Source organism: Polypterus senegalus, chromosome 10 (assembly GCF_016835505.1).
Source record: "Polypterus senegalus isolate Bchr_013 chromosome 10, ASM1683550v1, whole genome shotgun sequence".
NCBI classification, from domain to species: Eukaryota; Metazoa; Chordata; class Cladistia; order Polypteriformes; family Polypteridae; genus Polypterus; species Polypterus senegalus.
This window is the reverse complement of record NC_053163.1, coordinates 129,199,157-129,224,553: the sequence shown is the minus strand read 5'-3', so window position 1 is coordinate 129,224,553 and position 25,397 is coordinate 129,199,157. Positions and strand designations below refer to the sequence as shown.

At 38.9% G+C, this 25,397-nt stretch overlaps 1 protein-coding gene across 2 annotated transcripts in view; it reads right to left on the bottom strand.

Annotated features, from left to right (window-relative positions):
* Window positions 1–23,459, bottom strand: part of il12rb1 (interleukin 12 receptor subunit beta 1) — a 56,560-nt gene extending 33,101 nt beyond the window's left edge. The window contains exons 1-3 of one of the 2 annotated variants that reach the window (XM_039766617.1): window positions 23,281–23,459; window positions 2,759–2,821; window positions 1,304–1,430 (exon numbers count right to left, since the gene is read on the bottom strand). In XM_039766617.1, the coding sequence (XP_039622551.1) occupies window positions 1,304–1,430; window positions 2,759–2,821; window positions 23,281–23,356 (266 nt within the window). In that variant the 5' untranslated portion in view covers window positions 23,357–23,459. Of the gene's footprint in view, window positions 1–483; window positions 604–1,303; window positions 1,431–2,758; window positions 2,822–23,280 lie in introns of those variants that run through there. The other variant, XM_039766618.1, reaches the window with a different exon arrangement.
* Window positions 23,460–25,397: the final 1,938 nt, after the last annotated feature.

Genomic DNA, 25,397 nt, shown 5'->3' with positions numbered 1-25,397 from the left:
AATGAAATAAATAATCACTATGATCAGAACAGTATGCTGCATAGTGCACTGCAAACATTACACTGAGGTGTGTGTTGACTACTTAGATTTCAAACCATCTTAGAGGGGTAGCACAGCTAGTTTGGAAATATTCGCATGTGTACCTCCTGCTGTTTATTTGTTTTTTCATTAAACTAGTGACAGGTCCAGAAATTGTTGCAAAAAGCCCCACAAGTGAAAGGATCTGTCAGCCTTCACCTTGTAAAACATAAAGGGCAGAAAAAGAATCTTTATAAAATAAAAGATTTATTTAAAAAAAATGTTCAAAACAAGGATGCTCTGATGAGCACAAAATGTACAAAAAGAGTTGCCATAAACAACAAAGGCAATCCAAGACAAACAAGTCTAAAAACACAAATCCAGAAGGCAAATTTAAAAAGCAGAGCATGAAGTTAAACAAAATCTTGAGAACTAACAAAATATAATAATCAGAAGAGAACTCACCAACTCCACTAATTGCATTCAATGAACCGTAAGGGACTGCTTGTTTCCTCAGCCCTTAATGAGTAATCCTATGGCAATGATAGGCAGGTAGCCCTGCCTCTTCGAAAACCACCCACAGAATTAATGAAATATAGCAGGACAAGCAAAGATAAATAGACTTTAAACCGTTGCCAAAACTGATAAATGCATAGTAACAAAAATAATAAACATTAGTAATAACATTGACATAATCAAAAGAATCAAAAATGAACAAAAAAGACAATTAACATACAACAGAAAAGAAGCCAGTGTCTCAAAAGAGAGAGATGTGGTGAAGACAATAATTTGAGCTGGACTGGTGTGCATGCAGATTTCATCTAACAAACATATTTTACCATGTTTATTTTGTACTTCTTAACTTCTTGTGTTTTTATATTATTTATTTATTTATTTTTGTATATTCTGGCCTCATTTCCATGGTTCTAACAGGAGAGTGCCCTCTACTGCTGAAATCTGTCTGAAAACATTTGAGTAAATGATATGTTTCAGGAAGGCCAGTACAGCACTGTATCCCATCCTTAGATGTTCAGATGTGCCTGGTCTGGGGACTCTTTATTTCACCCATATGCTAAACAAATGCCGTTAGGTTTGTCAGCGACTTCAAGTGCGACTACTTGTAAGTGTGTGTGCTCTGTGAAAGGCCAGCATTCCATCCAGGGTGGCTTCCCTTCCTTAAGATCGTCAGTGCTGATGGAGGGTCCAGATGTCCTGAATGCTGTAGTGGATCAGAGGCTTAGCAAACGGACAAATGAACTTACATAGACCACTCATTTTGACTTACCAGTAGTGTGTTGTGTACATGATACCAGGGTGTTCCAAGTTTGGTTCCCAGCCACATAGAAACTTATCATTGATATCTGTTGTCTTCTTATAGCACCCAGCATTTAAAAATACTTCTGAAATATATTCTTAAACAAACAAACAAAAAAATTAACATTCAAAGACTGAAAAAAAACAGACCTCTAGTGTGCCTTTGCATATTTTGAATGACAATTTCCTTGATACACTCTTTCTAAACTGATTAGTTTTGGAACATATTAATATGCAAATCCTGGGCCATTTTGTCCCTTGTGGTGCCATTACCTCACTGCTACAGCATTACATCCTGTAAGCTTTCTTTTTATTAATGTGTACTTTTTAAGAGCAAATTCACTCTAATAAGGTATAATTGAGGGAGAAGCCCTTGGGTGCAAAAAGAAAACCAACCATGGATGGGATACTCATCCATTGCAGCATCTCATTAAGCAAGATTACTTACAAGTCTATCATGAGCCACAGTTGCGCTAACACTCTGAATTAATCAGACAACGACAACTTAGACTGGCCAGTTAATTGAAAACGAAAAAAATAAGAGAAAGCTTGGATTTAAACCAAGAAGTCTGTGAGGCCTCTGTACCCCCATTGTAGGCATAAACAGGGGCTTTTCTAGGATTTGTAGAACAGCAAAGGATGGTCATGTGATGTCTTACACAAATATAAATTAGAAGACTTGATAAGGGTGATCCCCCTCTGCTTATTTTTTAAGTAGTTGTGGAAGTAGATAAAATTGAGGAGTAAGGTGTGAGATAAAATTGAGGAGTAAGGTGTGCAAGTCAATCATGTATATACAACTAAGGAACTCTATCTTTGGGGTTTCATGTAAGTAAATTGTGTATATTAATTTGACGAGCTCAGGGGTTGTGGGAGGATAGAAGTCCTCTTGGGGTTTCATGTATATTCAAGTAATGGTGGTAAACTGAACATATATGTGATGGGCAAAATGATCAGGAGCATATCACTATTGATTGTGTATATCAGGAACTAAAAAATCAGAGGCTTCACACCATAGTTCTAAGGTTTAAGTCCCTGCAACCCACCCCCACAACACCTCTGAACATGAGCGTCATCATCATTAACATTTTCCTTTCGCTCTTCCTGATTACATTCATAATGGCTATGGGCTGAGATGGGATAACCAGGACTTCCTATCATCAGCAACTTCTTTCAGCTTCTCCAGTGGAATTCCTAGATGTACCCAGGCCAGTCAAGAGATATAATCCATCCAGCTGGTCCTGGGCTAGCCGCTCAGTCTTGAATCCATTTCTGGACCCAGGTCAGGGATTAATGTGCATCAGCATATACTTGCCCAAAAAAGCTTCCCTGCTGTGATAAGGTGAAAATAGAGGGTCTGGTGCAAGACCAATCGGTCATAAATAAGTGTTCTCTTAAATCATAACTGAATTAAAATTACATTTACCTTTAGTGTCAGAGGGGTCTGCAGAAGGATGCTGGCAATCAGGTATGTTAATTTGATCTTGTCCTAAAATGAAACAACCACTGTCAGATTTATGGAATACAGTAAGAAGTACCCTGGTTTTATGAATTTATGCACACAACAGGGCTGAATGGGACAGAATAAGAACTGTGGAAGCCAGCCCTGGACACAGACAGACAGACACCTCCATGTCTACAAAATGCATGTTTAATTGCCAATAAAGTCCACACACAGCACACAGTGCCCTTGCACCAATCACCCTCTTGAGTCCTTCACAAGGTCCTTCATCGCCTCCACTCCTCTCCACCGAGCTCTGTCCTCTTCCTCCCGGCTACAGCCCCTGAAGGGAGTGAGGCGGCCCCTTTTATTTAGCCCCGGATGTGCTCCAGGTGTCTGATTAACGACTTCCGGCAGCACTCCCCAGCGTGGTGGAAGTGCTGTCCTTGCACCCGGAAGCACTCCGGGCATAAACCACATAGACATATATAGCTAGAAGCTGCATTCACTGTGTTGCCTAGTAGACACGATACGTCACCGTATCCGCCATATTGCGAGTGGCAAAAGTGCCATTTAAACTAATACAGGTAGACGTGGAAACCGGGTTTTCTGATGAAAAAAACAATAACGTTTAAAACAGTAACGTTTACATACAACAGATTTTGGTGAATCCTTTAAATGCAATTATTTATATCCATTTATACACTAATAATGGCAATTATTAAATAATAATAATTATTATTATTATTAAATAATTCCTCCCATATAAGTAACATTTCTCAGACTGCCTTCTTCCATCTCCGAAACATTTCTAGACTTCGTCCTGTTCTTACGCAACACAGTACTGAAGTATTGGTTAATGCCCGAGTCACCTCATGTATAGATTACTGTAATGCTATTCTATCTGGCATCCCACAAAAACGTATCCATCGCTTACAACTTCTTCAAAATTCTGCTGCCAGGATAATAACCTGCTGTTCTAAATCCACTGAACATACTACACCTATTCTCTCTCAACTTCACTGGCTCCCTGTTAACTACAGAATATGATACAAAATACAGCACTGAACATTTAAAGCCCCACCACCTCACTGATCTCCTACAGACTGACACTCCTCTCGCTCACTCAGATTCTCATCTGCAGCTCCACTTTCTGTACCACACATCAATCTCTGTGTTATGGGAGCTCGAGAGTCTCTCCTAGTGCTCCTCAACTCGGGAATTCTCTTCCCTCTCATATCTGTCAGCTCGATTCAACACATTTTCAAACTGGCATACCAATTGTGAATTTTGCACTGTTACTGCCAGTTATCTTTGTTTGTTTGCTAATCATTGCTTTTTGATTTATCATTCTCTTGTTTTAATTTTACTAATGTTGTGACCTTGAGTGCTAAGATTATAAAACAGGATTTTCTAATAACCAAATATAACCAAAACAATTGTTCAGCTTTACCTATGAAATGTAATCCCTCGGGATCTGGCTTGGAGCGTACAGCAGTTTGTACAATCCCAAGCAGCACATGCGTGAGGCACCTTTATCCATTACTTCACTCCACAGCAGTACCACTCACAATATGGCGGCGAAGTTGATGTACAATGCTGCTGGTCATGCGACGTCTAGTAATTCTATGTCTATGATAAACCATCCCTGGTTTGTCAGCACTTCCTGGCGTACTGGAAGTGCTGTCCCCCAAGGATTAAGGATTGGCTGGGTACCCAGGGAAAAGAAGTGCCGCTCTCCCGGTTCCTCCTTCCTCCAGGCATCCCGGCGTGGCAGGGCTCCTGGCCGTCTATCACAGAACGAAGGAACAAACTATATCTTAGGTATGAAAGATGAAAGAATAGGGGCAGCTGTTGTCAGTTACCAGCTGAACAGTGCTAGGCAGGAGTACAGTAAATTAACAGGACATGAGTGTCAGTCTCTGCCTGGTGACAAAAGCGACCAGTCATCTGATGAACAAACAGAAGAGAAAATAAAGTGATAGGAGACACTGAACTTTAAAATAAAAATCAATTGAAGAGTTTAATGGTCTGTAATTTGAGTGGTAGTATAGCTGCACACCATTATCTATACTAATAAAAGGCAAAGCCCTGACTGACTGACTGACTGACTGACTCACTCATCACTAATTCTCCAACTTCCCGTGTAGGTAGAAGGCTGAAATTTGGCAGGCTCATTCATTATAGCTTACTTACAAAAGTTAAACAGGTTTCATTTCAAAATTCTACCGTCATAACTGAATCCTACTTACGTACATATATACGTCCATAGCCTGCAGCTCGGTCGCCGTGTGAGGCAGAGTTGTGTCCCCGATCACCACGCCTCCCACGTAATTGACTGCCTGCCTATATTGTGCCCCTATACCCACGCCTCCCACGTAATTGACTGCCTGCCCATATAAGGCCATCCGTTAGAGAGAGATAATTATATTACACAGGGGCACTATAAGAGTGAAATGCTTAAGCCCTTCACCTATGCTTCTACATGTGAGTTGATGGCTGCCTTTGAATTGTTCGTTTGTCGCTTTCAACTGTACCAAAATGGTCAAATATTTTACACCTTTGGAGAAGCGCCAATGCCTCTTAAACATCTTAGATTCACACGTGACAATTTGAGTAGGGGACACTTTGATTTTTATGAATGTTTCAACTCTCAAAAGCTGGATGCATAGTTATCAATGAAGCCAGTTATATGCTTACAACGCTTGACAGATGCTGAATGTCACTTCAACACAACAAGTCCAGCAAATATTAACGTAATTGAAACAAACCATGAAACTCAAACCGATTATGACAGCAGCAATCCAAGCTGTGAGAAAACAGTAAAAAAGGAGGCGTGACAGACGTCGTGCTACATTTTCTGATGCAGCTAGATGAAAACAACTTCGTGACGCTGCCACCAAATACTCTCAGAAAAATCCACAAGTTCATAGACACGCTGCCGCTAAATACTTGCAGGCAAATCCACAACTTAATACCGGGAATGCCTGTTAAACATCTTAGATTCACGAGTACCGATTTGGGTAGTGAACACTCCGATGAATGAAACCTGTTATCTTTACAACGGTTGACAAACACGGAATGTAACTTGAACACAACACATCCTCCAAATACAAACCTGATTGAAAGAAATAATGATAATCAAATTCTTGATGACAGCAACACTCATAACAGTGACAAAACAATTACATTGACAATCATGTTACGTTATTTTTAAAATGTTTCCTTTTCTTTTTCATAACTTCTTTTACACACTACTTCTCCGCTGCGAAGCGTGGGTATTTTGCTAGTATTATATAATGACATTGTTATCAAAAGTAAAAAAAAAATCAAATATTGGTCTCCATCAAAGTGCCACACACATATATTAAGAACACAAAGGGTAGGATGACAAGCAGTCAGTAGTCAACGACTCTTTCTGTGTTAGTTGCCATCTGGGTACAAGTGGAGCACTACTAGCAAATCGAAAGAAGGACTTTTTTGAAGCTCTGGATGCCTCAAGTCTTCTCAGCCTCTTAATGGATCCATACACTAAGAATATCTGGACATAAAAGGTTACCACTTGCATTTCTGTGACTACAACCACAGCTCTGCAGAGCTTCCTGTTTACATCAACGGACCAAGTGATGCCAATAAGCCAATAAAGGCCAAAAGAACTTTAGTTTGTTTTTTTTTTGTTTTGTTTTTTTAATCAATGGAGAAAAAGGAGTTGAAATCCTTTCCTGGCTGAGAATAACTCTGGCCATACCAGAAAGGGCATACTTGAAGTCCTCTACTGGAAACAAAGGCTCCATTTTCATGTGCCATTATAGAAAGTATTCCAATGTCTTGATCTGACATTTTTTTTTTGGATGTATTTTTATTTTTTTTATAAACTCTGTGGGGTTTTGCTTTCTTTAATTCTTTTATAGTTTCTCCTAGATCTCTAAAAACATTTAAAACTTTGTTTTAAAGGTTTTATTGTTTTAGAGTACTGTATTTAATAGTGTTTAAAATTAAATGTTGTTCCGCAGCACCATCTTGTTTTTGTGATGGCCTCTGATCTTTTGAGCACTAATAATTAGAGACACATTCACAAGTTGTAGGGCAACATCTTTCACTTCATAAATTTACTAGCTGTGATACTCGTCTAAAATGGGCTGAAACCTCAGCTTTAATGTTTGCAGTGTGTTGTTCAATGTATATGTCTCTGTTACATGCCATGTGGGATTGGATTTGAAAAAGCAGGGTTGGTGTTTGTGAGGAACCATCTGTTGGAATGATAAATGCAACATATTTTATTTCTAAAAATGCTTGTGGTGCCCCATGTTTCGGAATGACAGACATAGAAACCAGACGGAAACACAGACAGTCACACAGACACATATCCTTATATCAAGATGGATTTCTCTTATAAAAACACTTTTAAGTAAAAGTAAACAAGGAAATATGTTTTTTTTTTAATTTTTAAGTGGTTACTTTTGCATTATAATGTTTTCTAATCATAGTGATTATTTATTTCACATTGCCGCAATGGTATTTTGTTTTGCACATGGGTGTCACCATGTTATGATTACAGGCTCGCTTCTCCTGGTTGTCAAGAAATGCAGTTTCAGGCAACAGTATGTAGAACCTCATTAGCATGATCCCTTATATACTTGAGCGATGAAGGAATATGATGAAACATTAAACCAAACGCTTGAAGTACTGTGTGTTACAACAGTGTTTGTCTTGTGTAAAAGCATTGAGGAAGTACTTCTGAACTTGTGGAAGCTTTATAATGTCTACCAGTTCTTGTAGTTTGAATTGTGATTTAACTTTTATTCTCTTAGTAAACAAAGAGCAACATAAAGTGTCTACAGTAGAGGGCCTAGTATAGGGTATCACCAATAGTAGTATATTGTCAAAAATGTCATAAAGGAGATTTGAGGTTGATTCACTGAAAACAAAAAACTGCTTAAGAAAATGGTAGACTCTCTACTGGTAGGTGCCCCTTAAAATCATACAAATGACATCTCCAGTTGATTCAAAACTCAGCTGCAAGAGTCCTAACACAGACAAGCAACAGCGAGCACATAACACCCACCCTGCTTCAGCTTCACTGGCTCCCAGTGTCTTACATGATTGAGTATAAAATACTATTAATGCCTTATAAAACTTTAAATGGCCTTCACCAGACTACATCAGTGACCTTCTCCATCATTATGCTTTCCACTAAGGTCCTCTGATTCTAGCAATCTTGTTGTACCCCACGCTTAACTGCACTCTATGGGTGACAGGGTCTTCAGCTGTATAGCAACCAAACATTGGAATGACCCCCTAAATGAATTAGATCAGCTGACTCAGTTAATTCTATTAAAATAAATCATCTGTTCAGGAAGGCTTTTACCTTAAACTGCCCCTTATTTCAGTTTACCTCTCTGTCCAGGGGCTCAGGGTAATTTGTGTGCGTGTTATATCATAATTTAGGTGATTTTTTTGGGCATTTCTTTTAGTACTGAATGTAGTATTATTACTCTGGTTTATTCATTCTTTTATTCTGTTTAATGCTTTTGTATATCCTGTGTTTATTTGTTTATTATTCTATGCAGAAACTATGTATAGCATTTTGTTTTAAGCACCTTGATCATGGAAAAGGTGTTATATACTGTAAATATATTGTTATTATATTTTTTTGGTTTCACATGTTCACATTACATCAGAGTTCTTTTTCCATTCCCTTTGAGCTGAAGACCAAACACATCGACCATCACATTTTATCAACAACCCCTTCCCTTTGCCCCCCATGGTGGCCTTTATTGATATTCCCCCAGGACATGGTGCCTACTATTTGGAAATTCATTTTCAGCTTTGTCATTATATTGGTGGGCTTTACACCTTTCAGTTCTCTTTTATTTGAGTGTTCCACTAGTTAAACATAGCTGGATGACACAGAGTTTAATACACTTCCCACTGAGCTCCAGGACCCAGACTGGTCATTTCCCACATCCACATGGATTTTTCTCTAGATTAGTGCAGTTTTCCTCTCATGTCCCAAAGACGTGCAGGTTAGGTTAACTGACGATACTCAAATTGCCCCTGTCTAAGGGTGAGTGTGTGAGTTAACTATGAGTGTGTGTGAGTGTGCCGCCAGCATAGGCCAAGCTGGATGGAGCAGGTCCAAAACTGAATGCATGGCTGGAATGATGACGATAATGTGCATGCTAGTGCACTGAATGTCTGCTTACACTTTGTGCCAATTTCTTATTATTATGTTTGATTTTTTTTTTTTTTAATCTATCTTTTCATCCCTCTTTTGGGCTCTAATTAATTTAATTTGGTATTGTACAGAGTCACTGCCTTTTGGGTACAAGCCTGGAAATTTAAACCTGAATGGGGCACCAACACATCACGGGACGCTCACAAGCATTAGCAGACATAAACCTTGCAACCCCCTTACATTGCAGAATTTGCCATTTTTTATGATTTAATATTATTGATTTTAAAAAGTGAGATGATGGTCATCTATACAATACATGTAAATCTAAAATGGGAATTACAACAAAGGACTGCCCCTACCACTGTACATTTTGGTTCAGACTCCTTGTACAGCTTTAAATATGAACAGTCTAAAGTCACTCTGAATCACAAGTGTGAGTGAGCTGTTGAGAGAATCTCCAGAAGAAGGTCAGAAATCAATGAGGTGAGCTTTTGTTTTTAGTCGACCAGATTACTGTAACGCACTCCTCTCAGGACCACCCAAAAAAGACATCAATCGTTTGCAACTAGTGCAGAATGGGGCTGCTAGAATCTTAACTAGGAAAAGAAAATCCGAGCACATCTCTCCAGTTTTGATGTCACTACACTGGTTACCTGTGTCATTTAGAATTGACTTTAAAATACTGCTTATGGTTTACAAAGCCTTAAATAATCTCGCTCCATCTTATATTTGAGAATGCCTTTCACTTTACACTCCAAATTGTAACCTTAGATCTTCAAATGAGCGTCTGCTTAGAATTCCAAGAGCTAAACTTAAAAGAAGTGGTGAGGCGGCCTTCTGCTGTTATGCACCTAAAATCTGGAATAGCTTGCCAATAGAAATCTGCCAGGCTAATATGGTGGAGCACTTTTAAAAAACTAATTTAATTATCAATACCATTCCTGGTGGCTCCAAAATCCGTACTAACCCCTACTTTCTCTTCTGTTCTTTTTCCACTTTACTGTGTTGGCGATCTGCGCCACCACCACCTGATCAAAGCACCGTGATGTTCCTACATTGATGAATTGAAGGCCAGAAGATCACATGACCATCATCGTCTAGTTCTTCCATGTGAACCCTGAATATAATGAAGACTGATTGTGAGGTCATTTATGTTAGGTGGAATGCCTAGAGGGGGCTGGGTGGTCTTGTGGCCTAGAACCCCTGCAGATTTTATTTTTTTCTCCAGCTGTCTGGAGTTTCTTTGTTTTTTTCTGTCCTCCCTGGCCATCAGACCTTACTTTTACTCTATGTTAGTGTTCCAGAATTCTATTTTCTTATTCATTTTGTCTTTTTCTCTTTCTTCATCATGTAAAGCACTTTGAGCTACATCATTTGTATGAAAATGTGCTATAGAGTTAAATGTTGTTGTTGTGAGGTCCAGAGTGGAACCAGCCGATGGACATTTACTTACTGTGGACAAACTAAGCGATTGTGCTTTGCTGCTCAATCTGCAGACACATGTCGGCAACATGAAATTGAACCTGAAAAATAATGCAAGAATCATTTTCTGCCCACAAGATTCTATCTTCTACCAACAACTTGTTATCATGTGCACATCACCCGTCTGGGGTTTTAGAGAGTGAGACTCATGTTGATCAGATCAGTGTGATATTTCAGGTACTGAGGCTCACCGCTTTGTCACTTGGCACACTCTCAGTTTGCATTAGGATGTTTAGTTTTTTGTTTAACCCCTTCATGTTACAGGAAATTATACCAACTGGGCGACTAGAAATGATTGTGACACTGATCAGGAAACCACAGGGTACTGCATTCAATCATCTGTGTCTTGGTTTCCTTATTCTCTCAGTACATTGCCTCAATACACTGGATCATGTTGTTCCTTTCGGCCTAAAGCTACTAAGTGGGGGGTCAGCTGTACTTCAAACTGCCAAATGTCTTTCTTCTGTCACTTTTGTATTATTTTGCTGATGGCCTTTGTTCTCAACAGGGACATTCTTAGGCATACGCGAACTACGCATCCGTGAAGGGCCCCGACGTACAATTTTTTTTTTGTTGGGCTGTAGGCCTGGGGCCCCTGTCATGCCCCTGGCACTGCAACCATCTGTGCCAGTCGCTCATGTCGTGTGTCACGATTCCCTCCTCATCCTAAATTTTATCGTCCTGAGAAGGGTTGGAGCAGGGGGCAGCAGTCAGGGAATCGGGGGCATGGCCGTGGGACTGGGAATGTATAAATAGCAATCGCTCAGTCTGGATAAACCATTGCACAGCGTGGATCGGTGGTGGATGGTGAGTTTTGAGACTATCATATATTATTATTTGGATTATTAGTTAAACATAAAGCTAATATATCACATAGGCCCTACATCCTAATCCTCGTTCCTCCAGGGTCCAGTATTAGTTAATCTCTACCAAACTTGGTTTGGTCTTTGGTCGTCGGTTCCTGTAAGCTTACATACTTGGTACTGGTAGGCTATTTTGATTTTCTGTTTACAGGAACAGTTTACCGCTTACAGTTTAGTTATCCATTCCGTACGCATCTATTCTGGTCGACGTAGTTCACACAGATGAACTGAGATAAAGTGTACATTTACTTACTGAGTTACTCGATCGGTACTGTGTAGAAATAATGTCAGGAACGAAACAAAGCTATGACTCCAAGTGTACTAAAAGGAAGAAAAGAGCAGCCCAAGAAGCTTTTATTGCTTCACAAAAAGGAGCTTTGTTGAACTTTGTTGAGAGGTCTAGTACAACTGCCAGTAGAAATGCGCCATCCCAAAACGCAAATGATGCAGCTAGTATCGGCACTGGCAGTGGCTGCACTACCCATGCTGGTCTTTCCCAAAATCAAACTTTGGTAGAGATAGAAAGTGATTCTGGCGACACCGCCCGCCTTGGAGAACAATCAAAAAGCCTGGAAGCACAAGATGATGTAGAGGTCGATGAGGAGAATTCCAAACTCCAGACTGATCACTCAGAGTCACAACAGTCAAGTTTACTAAAGGTTGGTGAACATGAAGACATGGCTGTGTCAGATTCTGAAAATACTGCTTCTGAAGTCCGCGAACTATCACCAGCAGATAATCAGGAAGACACATGTGTTCATGTGATGGTTGAAAATAACGACACTGACACGGGTGCACGGAATATTTCTTTTCATTGGAAAGATCCAGGGTTGTGGCCTTTATCCATTAGCGCGTGTGAACGCTTGTTCTTAGTTGAGAAAGGTCCCTTCAGAGATGACGAACAGGAAAAATACCCCCCAAATGAATATTCTTCAGACGGACGTCACTTTTGTGTAAATTTTTTCTCACACAAACTACAGAACGGCAAGACAGTGAATCGTACCTGGCTTATTTATTCGAAACACAAAACTGCAGTATTCTGTTTCTGCTGTAAGCTTTTTTCTGACTTGAAAATAAAACTCACCAGTGACAGAAATAGCGACTGGATAAACATCAGTCGGATTCTAAGAGAACATGAGTCTTCACCAAAGCACATGAACGCTGTTAGAGCATGGCATGAACTGGCAGTGAGGCTGAAACGGGGAGAAACAATTGACAGTGAATATCAGAAGTTAATGCAGCGAGAATGTGATCTCTGGAACAAGTTCCTACAAAGAATCATGTCCGTTGCGCAGTTCCTTGGACAAAGAAACTTGGCTTTTTGTGGTACCAGTAGCCGTCTCTGGGACTCTAATAATGGTAATTTTTTAGGACTCATTGAACTTCTAGCTAAATATGACCCAGGCTTACAGGAACACCTACGACATATAAAAAATAAGGAAATACAAGATCACTATCTGGGCAATCATATCCAAAATTAGTTGATACATCTAATAGGCAAGGCAATTCTGAAGAAGATCATTGCATGGCCAAATACTATTCAATCATACTGGATTGTACTGGATGATACCAGTCATCAGGAGCAGATGACTATGATAATACCATTTGTTAACACTGAAGCGAGACCAGTCGAAATTTGTGAACACTTTGTGGGCTTTTTGCCAGTAGAAAGTAGCACAGGAATGAGTCTCACGGAAACATGTCTGAAGAAACTGGAAGAACTGCACCTGGAATTGCAAAACTGCAGAAGGCAGGGATGTGATAACGGAGCTAATATGAAGGGACGTAACAGCGGAGTGCAGAAACGCATCCTTGAGCTGAATCCCAAAGCGTTTTACATTCCATGTGGCTGTCACAGCCTGAATTTGGTTCTAAGCAAATTGCAAAGTCCTCGACAATCGCAATTACGCTCTTCGGGATTTTGCATCAGATATCCAGATTATTTACTGCGTCAACTCAACGCTGGCAAATGCTGAAACATCATGTGGAAAAATTCACAGTGAAGCCAATCTCAGAAACACATTGGGAGTGCCGCATCAATTCGGTTCAAGCTGTCCGTTTTCAAATATGATCGATTTATGATGCTCTGGTTGAGGTAAAGGTATTGTAAATTACCCAAAAGCAAGAACTGAGGCTGCCTCTTTGGCAAAACAAGTGATCTGGCATGATTTCCTAGCGCAAATTAATGTCGTGAGCAAAATGTTACTATCGAAGGACATGCAGTTTGATGTTGCTTTGTAGAACGTAGAAAACACAATAGACTTCTTGAAATCCTATAAGGACATGTGCTTTGAAGCTGCCCAAAATGCAGCTAAAGGACTTGCTGTGGAACTCGAACTTGAGGAAAATGAAATACAGTTTCCACCACCCAAGAACATGCGTAGAAGGGGAGTACGCAGACAATTTGAGTATGAAGCTCATGATGAGGCGACACATGACAAGAAAGAAAAATTCCACATCAAGTTCTTCAACGTATTGCTAGATCAAGCCATAGTATCAATGACAGAATGGTTCAAGCAGATGAAACCTCATTACGATTATTTTGGATTCCTACATGATTTCCAACGCATGACACATATGAGTGAAAGTGATTTGAGAAACTGTTGTCAAGCTGTCAGCAAGGTCTTAACAGATGCAGTTAGTGGGTCCGATGTTGACACTCTTGATTTGTGTATAGAGTTGCACATTCTAGCACATTTGGTTCCACCAAAAGCTTCTGCTCTGCAAAGTTTGAAATTTATATACGAGAATAGCTTGCAAGATTCTTTCCCTAACATCATGGTAGCACTACGCATTGCTTTGACCATCCCTGTAACAGTCACGTCTGCTGAGCACAGCTTTTCCAAGCTCAAGCTAATTAAGGATAATTTCAGGACCAGCGTGACCAAGAGCGACTGAATGGTTTGGCATTAATATCAACTGAGCAAGATGTTGGCCAAACCCTTGATTATTTGGAAATGATAAAGGATTTCGCCAGGATGAAAGTGCAGAAAGTAGATTTCCTACGTTAATTAAAGTCTTCAGGAAATTCAGCTTAGTGCATCTCTTAAGTGTTATTAACAATGGTAATTTATTATCCAAATTGCAATCTTCACGTAAATCCCTAATAATATTGTCACACCGCTGTAACATTGCCAAATGCACTATAGCAAACGTTAATTTTAGAGATTTGTTTCGGATTCATTCAGAGAGATCCCCATAAAATCATAATCATCTATATTACCAGCCTTTACCAGATCCAGAACAAAATCAATATTTTACCACTCTGCATACAAACAAGCGTACATGTGGGCCTCCTGGTCATCTAAGGCCTTTTCCAGATGTTTTATTAGAACACCTTCCTGAGCTCAGGGGGGTTTCCGCCACCCCCCAATTCGGGGCCTGCACATTTCTGAACCGCGTAGGGCCCCCAAACTGCTAAGAACGGCCCTGCTTTCAATATAATTAATGGGAAAACAATTGTGGAAAAGAGACCAAAAAATGACATGGCACAATTACAGTAGAGGCTAAAGCCAAAAGCTTACATTGTTAGTTAAGATTAGGGTAGGGGATCTTGGCTACGAATAGCCGTACGCAGGTACACTAATCCAAAAAATTAATTATTAATTTAAATTTGTCCTTAATCAATCGCCTGAGAATAAACTAATCAACAATAAACAACACTTAACACTTCTCATTAAGACCGTTAGGACATATCGTCCCCAAGGCTTTTATCCATTCCATCTCTCTCTTTAATCTGTATGTTCTGGTCCAATAAGATTGTTGTTCAAGACCAAAAAATATCGGTCCATGATCATCCTGCTGGAAATGTCTATATAACTCTACCTTCTTTGTTTGATTTTCCATTAACCTTAAGTGTTGAACACACCTTGCACCAATAGAGTTTTTAGTTTCACCTATCTAAATCTTCCCACATTTTCTGCATTGTATTCTGTATATACAATTTACTGAGGTCTTTTGAAGGTCCTGGAAAATGGGCAATTCTACACCTGTATAGGGATTCTTAATGATTTAGTTAAGTTCATGTTTATTGTCATTATAACTTGTATCTGTTCTCAAACCCCTTTGGAGGTCATAGGAATTATACACTAAAGCAGTGCCTCCCAAACTCCGTCCTGGGGACCTCTTGTGGCTGCAGGTTTTTGTTCCAACTGGATTCACAATCGGTGATAATCTCATTTAATCACATAGTTTTGTGTTTCTCTTTTCTTATTATGCATTCAGAAAAGCACAGCAGTATGATTTTCACATTTAGAAATATTTCTGCTACTAAAAGCTTTCAACTCTCTGATGTGGTTTTCCTGTTATTTTATCCTGCAACTACCCAACAATTAGTAAAAGCGGAATTAAATGACCAGAACACATGGAAATGCAGAATGAGAATACTGCTAAATAGTAAAAAAGCAAACAACATGATCCCTATATAACTACTTTAACAAACTTAGTTTTGTTTTTTCATTGTTCCCAAAACAAAGAAACTGGGAAATAACAACTAACTTGATTAGGCTAAGTGTCCAATTCAAAAGAGATGCTGGTTGGAACAAAAACTCGTAGCCACAGGGGATCCCTGGGACCACAGGTGGGAAATACCAGGCTAAAATATAAGGAGAGTACTTATTGCACAGAAAAATGAAAAATACAGGAACAATCCTAATATTCTGTATAGCACCATTTTGTAATATAAACAAATTACTAAATAAAATAATTACAAAAAACAGCATCAATAAACATTGATAAATACGCCACAGTCTTAAATTGTGGTAAATATCAGGTGTAGAGCTCACTTTGTACCAGTCCACCAGATAATTTAAGTACAATAACAGACCTGTACACACACACACACACACACACATATATGTGTGTGTGTGTGTGTCAATGTCAATTCATTTATAGAGCTTTACAATAAAACATACTTAAACATAAAGAAATACATAGGATAAAATACAACAAAAAAACACAATACAACCAGAAATGACTGAAAGGAGGAAACCATCAGCATCACTGAAGGTCACGGAAAGCGAGAAAATAGAAATGCGTCTCCAATCTCGTTTTAAACAGTTCAGTTGAAGGTGACTCTTTAACCTAATTAGGTAAAGAATTCACAGATGAGGTGCAGCAGATGCAAAAGCCCTATCCTCTTTAGTTTTGCACTTACCGTAGTACGAGGGGCAACAAGAGACAACTGAGCGGTACATCTGAACTCTTGGAGAGGCTGGTATATAACGTACAATTCGGATAAATAGACAGGAGCCTACCCATATAGTGATTTAAAAACCAGCAGCAAAATTTTTAAATGAATTCTAAAGCTAACAGACAGCCAGTATAAAGAGGCTAAATTTAAAGATACAGAGGCAAATTTGAACCAACTGCAATCTGAGTATCAGGGATTTGCTAATCCCATAATACAATGAGTTACAGTAATCAAGCCAAGAAAAAATAAAAGTATGAGGAACTTTCTCAAGATCCTTAGGAGAGTAAAAAAAAAGGGTTAACCTTGGCGAAAAGACAAAGCTAGAAAAAGCAACTCTTGACCACAGAATTAATCTGTTTCTCAAAATGATAACCCCCAGATTGTGAACTTGAGGTCTGCAAAAGTCCACGAGCGAGCCAAGAAGTTCAAAACCAGTTTGAGCTTTGGCTGCAGGACCAGCTATCAGCACTTCTGTTTTATTTGGAATTTGATCAAGAAAACTGTCAGCAATGCAGGATCTTGGTTCTATAAGACAACTTCACAATTCATTGCAGAGTTGCACTCCAGAATATAAACCTGTGTGTCATCAACATAACAGTAATATAACAGTGATATAATATATGGAGTTAAAAAAAAAAGTTGAAAGCAACTGCCATCAGATGCAAAATGTTAAAATTAAAGTGTATGTTTCTGTGATATATAAACACAATTAGGTATTTTTCAATATAAAGCTTACTGAACGCGTTATCAACTGAAAAATGTTAATCAAAAAGTGACTAGTAGCAAACATGACACTGAAATTAAACTCCACTGATTTTCCAAAAATGTAGAAAAAAAGTTAACAATACACTCTAATGACCTCCTGAGAAGGCAGCCATTTGATCTTTAAGCCTCATGCACAGACTATGCTAGTTTTCCACACAGTAACCGGAATGAACTTTTGTGCCAGGACACCATTATGATGCGGACATTAAAAGAACTTGAAGTCAGTTTGTCAAAGAAAGCTAAACACTCCAATCTGATTACATGACACTCAAAGATACACACATCTACCTTAACACACATTACAAACTCCAAAGTTTAGGAATGTCTTTACATTTTTCTTACTGGTTTCCAAATTTTCTGCAGCCATAAACGCCAAGGTCAAATAAAATCTTTTACAACCATTGGAACAACAGGACAATCACACAGTTTATATCATCATTGTAGTGTACAGTACAATAAAAGTAACAAGGCTGTAGGTGTAGTAAGCTGAAGGAGAAAGGTCAAAGGCCATTTACTCCATGCAAGGGATTTTGGGGCATTTGGGAGAACCGAGCTTCACTGTGCATGTAGTTTGAAGGAGGAGGATACCTTTGGGAAAGTTCGGTTTAATTGAAATTTGTGTGTTACTAAAAATGTAAGATTTTTTATTATTATTGTTCTTTTTTTTCTTGATGTTTGATAATGGTTAGCATTAATATATTACATGTATTGGCTGTGTTGTATGCTAATGCCAGATGGGCCTCTGTTGAGTTTCTGAGTATTCATTAAACAAAAGTGACAATCTTGACTCCTATAAAGCATTTTAACTGATACTCCATTGTCAGTGTGAGGCCTGGGTCTGTGGAAATAACACTCTGCTTATTTTAAAGAATTTTAAACACTCCTACAGTTATGTTTTTTCTAATACTGTTAGAAATTAAAGCTGTTGTTCAGAGTTTAACCAAAGCATATGGATTTCTATATATTTAACTACATACAGTAGGTGTACTTGTGTATGAAAAAGTTATATATTTATTTTCTTTTAGGTTGCTGTTTTATATGAATTCCATGCCTGTCCCCAGTGAAGGATACCATATAAAACCAAACAGAAACGAAATAAACTGAACTGAACCCGCGTGAGTGCCAGTGCGCTCCTGAATCCACTATGCCTCATTACTTCAGCGTAAACTTCACAAAACACACACTGATAAATTCACTTACTGAACATGATGTAATATAGAAATAAAGAGGGAAAAAATGGTATCATTCTGTGACAATGTGGCCAAGGTGTTAGACTGTAAAATGCAAAAGTTGATAATTCCACTTATGACTCACAAAGACCTAACCAAACACTGCTGACATGGCAGAAATGTAAAAAAATGTCAGCTAAATAAATATAGAAATCGAGAGGAAATTCCTGTAATTGTTAAGACTGACAGATTCTTGTATTTCTAATGAGAATAGATTAATACGTTTTCAAACATTGTCATTCTCACATTTAAGAATACCAGCCAATATATTAATAATATTATCATTAGAAAGGGTAAAAAAAGAATTCACATCGCTAGATATCAAGATGCACTTTTATTTTACTTTCTCTTATAATGTATTCAGCTTTGAATATACACTTTTGAGCTCAGAATTTTTTATGATGTCTACATCATTACAATTTGTCATGAAACTGGAGACAATGTGCTTTTATTTTAAAGCATGAGGCCTCGTCCATCCTGATTTCTTGGTTCAAATCCAATTCCCAGTCACTGTCTGTTTTGACGTTGCTTGTTCTCCCCGTGTCCGTGTGGGCTTTCTCTCTGATCACCAGTTTTTAGTCCAAGTCACCATTGATGTGTGTGTTTGGTTAAAAAGAGGAATTCTAACTTGAACCCATGTTGGAGTGTGCATGAGGGGGTCCTGTAATGGTCGACTGTAGCCTAGCCTTGCACCCTGCGTTGCTAAAACAAGCTTCAGCTTTCCACAAGTCAGACGTAAGAGGTTTTGTTACGAAGTTACTGAACATTCATTTAAGATCTCCATCTAATCTAACAGCGTTGTGTAGAGCCAGCAACTAAGCTGCTTCATGGAAATTTTTAATGTGGCCTCCTTCTCGTATCTTGTGCACACCTCTTCATAATGTTTCCATTTCTTGTATTTTATGATTGGCACCTCCTAATGTTCTGACACTGGCATTTTTAAGTCACCGTATTCTCTGGCCCATAAAAAGAGAGTCAGTTGTGAAATTAGCTGGAAATACAACAGCCAGTTTGATCTCTTTATGCAGTATGGGGTTACAAAAATCTGGATACAGCAAAATGTATTATTATTATTATTATTATTATAATATTATTACGATCACTCATCGAGTCAGAGACAGGAATTGACCTGACAGTCTTGCAGTTTAAGGTCCACTGCCATTGTCACTACCCCTTCTCTGCTTGTTGATTTACTGGGCAATGTTAAAAAGGTAACACTCAAATAATGACAAGAGAAGACTGGGCCCCAGCACATGCCCTTAAAGGATATGCGGTCCCCAAGAATCAAACTGAGCATCCCAGCCTTCTGTCACCCTGAGCCCAGATAATGTTTTACTCTTTTGTGTATACAATGGGTGGCAGGTGGCACAGTGGTAGAGCACTGTTACCTCACAATTGGCTCCTGATGCGTGTGCATGGCGGGGGGTATGTGTGTTCACCCAGTCCAGGTGTTGCTCCTGCCCTGTGCCCGATGATTGCTGAGATTAAATCCAGCAGCAATGTGACCCTGCCCTGGATAAATGGGTTAAGAAAATGGATTCCTGTCTATACACTTACAGTATGTGCTTAACTCCAAAGCTATTATAAATCCTTCAGAGTTTATCATATGCATGGCTAATTAATCTAAATTTGGTAAATTATATTTTTTACAAATCTGTTTGACACAAGTTCATTGTCTGCCAGAGCTGTGTCTGCTGCCAAGACTTTTTTTATTTCAGATGATGGCATGACTACTAGCATTGGTTTAATGAATTACACAGTAATAGTGACAGATCCTCTCATTGCATTTGTATTTGATTCCTTTTCTTTTATAATATGTAAAGTTCTCTGTTACTATATGTAAATATATAAAATATATTCTGCAGATAGATTGACCAACAGCCATGCCCATTGACCGATTCTGGAAACTACAAAACACAGAGTTTGGTGCCAACCTCGGCTCACCGAGTGACCTACATCAGGTGTTGTAAAACATCCTAAAAGATTTTCAGAAGCTGTTCTCAGTAAGAAGTGGTGCTTTACTTTTGAAGTACATGTGTGTGGGTGTCTGCCAGAAGACTTTCCAGTTTGACTTTCTTTAGTTAGTTTTATTCCTTTGAAGAATGTAATTAACTTGTTTGGAAAATTATCTTTCCACACTGCCCATAATTAACAGTAGCATTAACAGTGTGGGTCAAAACGCAGAAAGGAAGAATATTTAAATACAGATTGATTGACTGAGCAGTCATTAAAAAGTGCTATATATTGTTTCTATTGAAAATTGTGTTAAAGATTAATTTAGTTTATAGTCCTAAGAAAAATAAGCCTAAACATCAGTTCAGGGTACAACACAAATAAACCCTGAATCTGACGGTAACTTGTTTGTTTTCTGAAAAAGCATTTCTATTAGGGGCCGGGTGGGCTTATTTTGTTAGCAGGGTTCTCAGTGCAGGATTCTGCACTAGATGGAATGGCGTGACTTCAGAGCACACACGCATACACACACTCACTCACAAGTAATAAGGTTTAAGGCTGCAAATTACCCTCGAGACACGTATGGACCCCTGAAATTGAGATGCTGAAGCGCATACGTTATAATGCAATCTTCTAACATTTGAAGTCATCTGTTACAATGTTAAACATCGATCCTGCAAAAGTGAACTATCATAAATAAATAAACTCTTTGGTCCAGACCTGCAGTTTATGATAGATAGATAGATAGATAGATAGATAGATAGATAGATAGATAGATAGATAGATAGATAGATAGATAGATAGATATCATTGTAAAACACTACAATTTTAAACAGACCTTTATTAACAATTATAACATAATTATAGTCAAATTAACAGCCAAAATTAAACAAGATTTAATTAAAAAAGTTTTTCTACTCATACTTTAGTACTAGACATTCATTTTCCATGGAACATAAAACATCATTTACAGCCCAGATTTCTCTAAATACATCTAATTGATTAATTTGTTTAAAATATGCAGATTCAATCTTCAATCTCCTTTGAAGGAGGACCTTAAAAATTAACAGAGCATCAGTGGTATCTCTATTTCTTCTTGTTTTTAAGGTTGCCATCTTGGCCTGGCCTAACAAAAAATTGCAAAGTAAACATTCTCTTTTACAAACTCTTAACACGGACATTCCAAAAATATAAATGAGTTCATTAAATACAATTCCCAAATCCTTTAACAATAAAGCAAGGAAATGCAGCGGTGGTTGTAATCTGGTACAACAGAGAAATAAATGATAATTTTTTTCTTTCTGAAGGCAAAATGGACACTGATCTGTTGTGCTGGCACCAATGGTTTTTAAGAATGAATTGGTTGCTACTGCTACACGTAGAATCCTCCACTGCAGGTCCTCAACACTTTTCTCAATGGTCAGTTTATATAAAGTCCTCCATGCTGGAGATGCTGTGTCATGCAGATAGATAGATAGATAGATAGATAGATAGATAGATAGATAGATAGATAGATAGATAAGAAGGACATTATGTAATACATTGATAGATAGATAGATAGATAGATAGATAGATAGATAGATAGATAGATAGATAGATAGATAGATAGATAGATAGATAAGAAGGACACTATGTAATAGATAGATAGATAGATAGATAGATAGATAGATAGATAGATAGAGGCACTATATAATGTATACATTGATAGATAGATAGATAGATAGATAGATAGATAGATAGATAGATAGATAGATAGATAGATAGTGTTCATTTGTGGTTCTGTAGCTTCACTTTTCAGTATTCCTAACGTTTTGATCGGTTGCCTCACGTATCCGGGTCCTCATTGGAACACTGGGTCCGATGAGCGACTCTACGGAATGTGGACGTTCTCTCCATGTCTGGATGGGTTCAGCTGCAAGTTATCTAGTTTTTCTTCACCCCAAATGTGTGCTTTTTACATGCATTTGCCTTTCTGGTGTAGTGTGTTTGTGTGAGTGCCTCTGTACTTGAATGCGAAGTCGACTGACATTTCTTACAGGGACTTTTTGTCTCATGTTACCGAGACAGGGTTCACTTTCAGAACCTCAATCGTATTTAAAGAGACGGACCATATAAGATCGTGTATTTCACTATTACGTAATTTCTTAACGTCACTGTCGGCTTATTTTGCTTTTATAAACCGACTTTTATTTTTTGCTCGTATTTTGCTCTAGAACAGTAATTTACAGTATGTGCGAGGCGGTATGTAAAAATTTAAATTTATGAATTAAAAAGACGGTCTTCATGTTAGCAATGACATCGGCTGAAGTAGCATGCTTATATTTTTTTCTTTCACGTAAAATTAATTCAGTGAAATCAAAATAACTGAGAGAAAAGTAGTTGTTCAAAAAGTGGAAGTTGCCCTTTACAGTTTGTGGAAGAACAAAAACAGGTTGCTTTTTAGAGTTAAAATGACACCTCAGTTAATATTGTCATTAGAACTGTATTCATTACTCGTGCATCAATGAAGTATAGGCTACCGTGGAATAATAAAGAACACTACAATTAACACGAAGTAGTTCGTGGCCCGTTCAACAGCAAATCTGTAATGGCAAATAGAATAAAATGAGGACTGAATCAAAGGTAAAGAAATAATAGGGAAAGACAATGTAATTCTCCGCTCAGTCAGACAGACGGACGGACGGCAAGCTAGAGACAGATATATGAAAAATCTTATACTAAACAAATAGAAGTCGCCAGCTCCGTTTAAATGACAGCCTGGCGACAGATAACCTGGCACCATGGCTCTCTCTCCAACCCCTCTCTGCGCATCGCCTTCAAATGCCACATCCGAGTTGCCCACTTACCTTGTGTTATCACTAGAAGAACGAGGACAATGGACGTCTTCAACATGATGGACAAAGCCTCCCTTGTCCCTTTCATTTACTCGGCGAGGATAACTGCACTTCTCCGCTAAACATCCGTCAGAATTTTTTTAAAACAAGAATAAAAGTTATTGCATGCCGTTGCCGGAGCGCTTTCGTCATGCTCGTTGTGTCCGTGGGTTTTCTAGTGAAAAGCAGCGCCAGTCAGCGATGACACAATGCGGTAGCAACCATCAAAAGCACACGTCACCTGTGGGGTGTGTGAGAGAGGTAAGTATAGCGACAACGTTGAGAGCAGCTATAAAAACACTAAAAACGAGAAAGGAGTTGTAGTGATAACTAGAGGAGTTAGAAAGTACCTCGTAAAAAAAAAACTGACAACGAGCAAATCAACCGGAATATTTCTTATACATCAAGTCATACGCTATATGGCATATTTCATAAACGACATGTTCATAAAGTGTTTTAAAAAGCAATTCACAACACTGCAGTAAGAAGCCTTGCGTCTGATAATTAACCATCTAAACGATCAAATGTGATGTCAGTTGTCTTGCCTTCTTAGTTGCAGACACATGCCAGTGTGTGGGGTGTTTTCCCGAAAACGTAGTAACGCTACAAACATCGTACATCGTACACTCCATTTTAATTCCTATCATTTATTTACCAGCGTTTCTCGAAACTCACTTTCTCAAGAGCTGCAAATCCTTGATGATCTATGCACTCATTAATCTGTTAGCGCAGGGGTGTCGAACTCCGGGGCTAGAGGGCCTCAGTGGCTGAAGGTTTTCATCCATCCATCCATTATCCAACCCGCTATATCCTAACTACAGGGTCATGGGGGTCTGCTGGGGCCAATCCCAGCCAACAGGGCACAAAGCAGGAAACAAACCCGGGCAGGGCGCCAGCCCACCGCAGGGCGCACACACACACCCATACACCAAGCACACACTAGGGACAATTTAGAATCGCCAATGCACCTAACCTGCATGTCTTTGGACTGTGGGAGGAAACACACGCAGACACGGGGAGAACTTGCAAACTCCACTTAGGGAGGACCTGCAAACCCGAGTCTCCTAACTGCGAAGCAGCAGCACTATCCACTGCGCCACCGTGCCGCCCATGAAGGTTTTCATTCTAACCCTTTTCCTAATCACTGACCAGTTTTCACTGCTAATTAAATTCTTTTTCCCTTTATTTTAATAGACCAGTTTTTAAGGATTCAGTGCTCTGAATTGATGCTTTCCTTGATTAAATGACAGCCAAACAGAAATGATACATGAAACAAGTCAACAGACGAACAGCTAAACTGGGACTTCAAAGTCCAATCAATTTCACTCCAATCAATTTCTTAATGAAAAGCCGATTCTTGCTGTTAATTATACTCATTATTTAATTCCACCCCCTTTTGCTGCTCTTTTTCTGCCACAGCAGACATTTCCAAAATTGTTAATTTTCTGTTTTTTCTAAGATCACCGTCAAAATGTTTTGGTGACCTGAGAGATCAACCTTACTGAGACCTTCACCTTTTTATTTTCAGTTATTGTGTGATGGGCACAGGTGAGCTGGTCATGTGGTGGCTTGTTTTGTGTCTCATTATTGTAAGGAAAAAGAAGGGGCCTGAGTCAAGTTAATTAAAACTAAGGCAAGTTAATGGGCAGCAAAAACTGGTCACTATTTAAGAAGATGGCTAAAATGAAAGTCTGCAGCCACTGTGGCCCTCCAGGACTGGAGTTCGACACCCTTTGATTAGCACATCGTGGCTACCTCTAGTGCCGACCACAGAGACAGACAGCGGTCACCACATAGGATAGTGTGTCATGCACACAGCTGCTGATGGACTATGAAGGAACAGAAAGGGTGGTGTACCATAACTGATGGGGTTGGGAGAAGGGGGTTCAGTCTTTTAAAGGGGAAACACCCCAGTTAGGAGATGAATGACAGGAGAAGATTTTGAGTAGAAGGAAGATAAGCAGTCAGTAGAAAACATGCAGGAGTGTTTGTGGTATTGAGAAAGACAGAGCGTCAGTGGCTTAAGACAAACAAATAGATACGGAGAGCTGTCATTGCCTGTTCTCAAGGTGTGCTCTGTAGCCCAGATA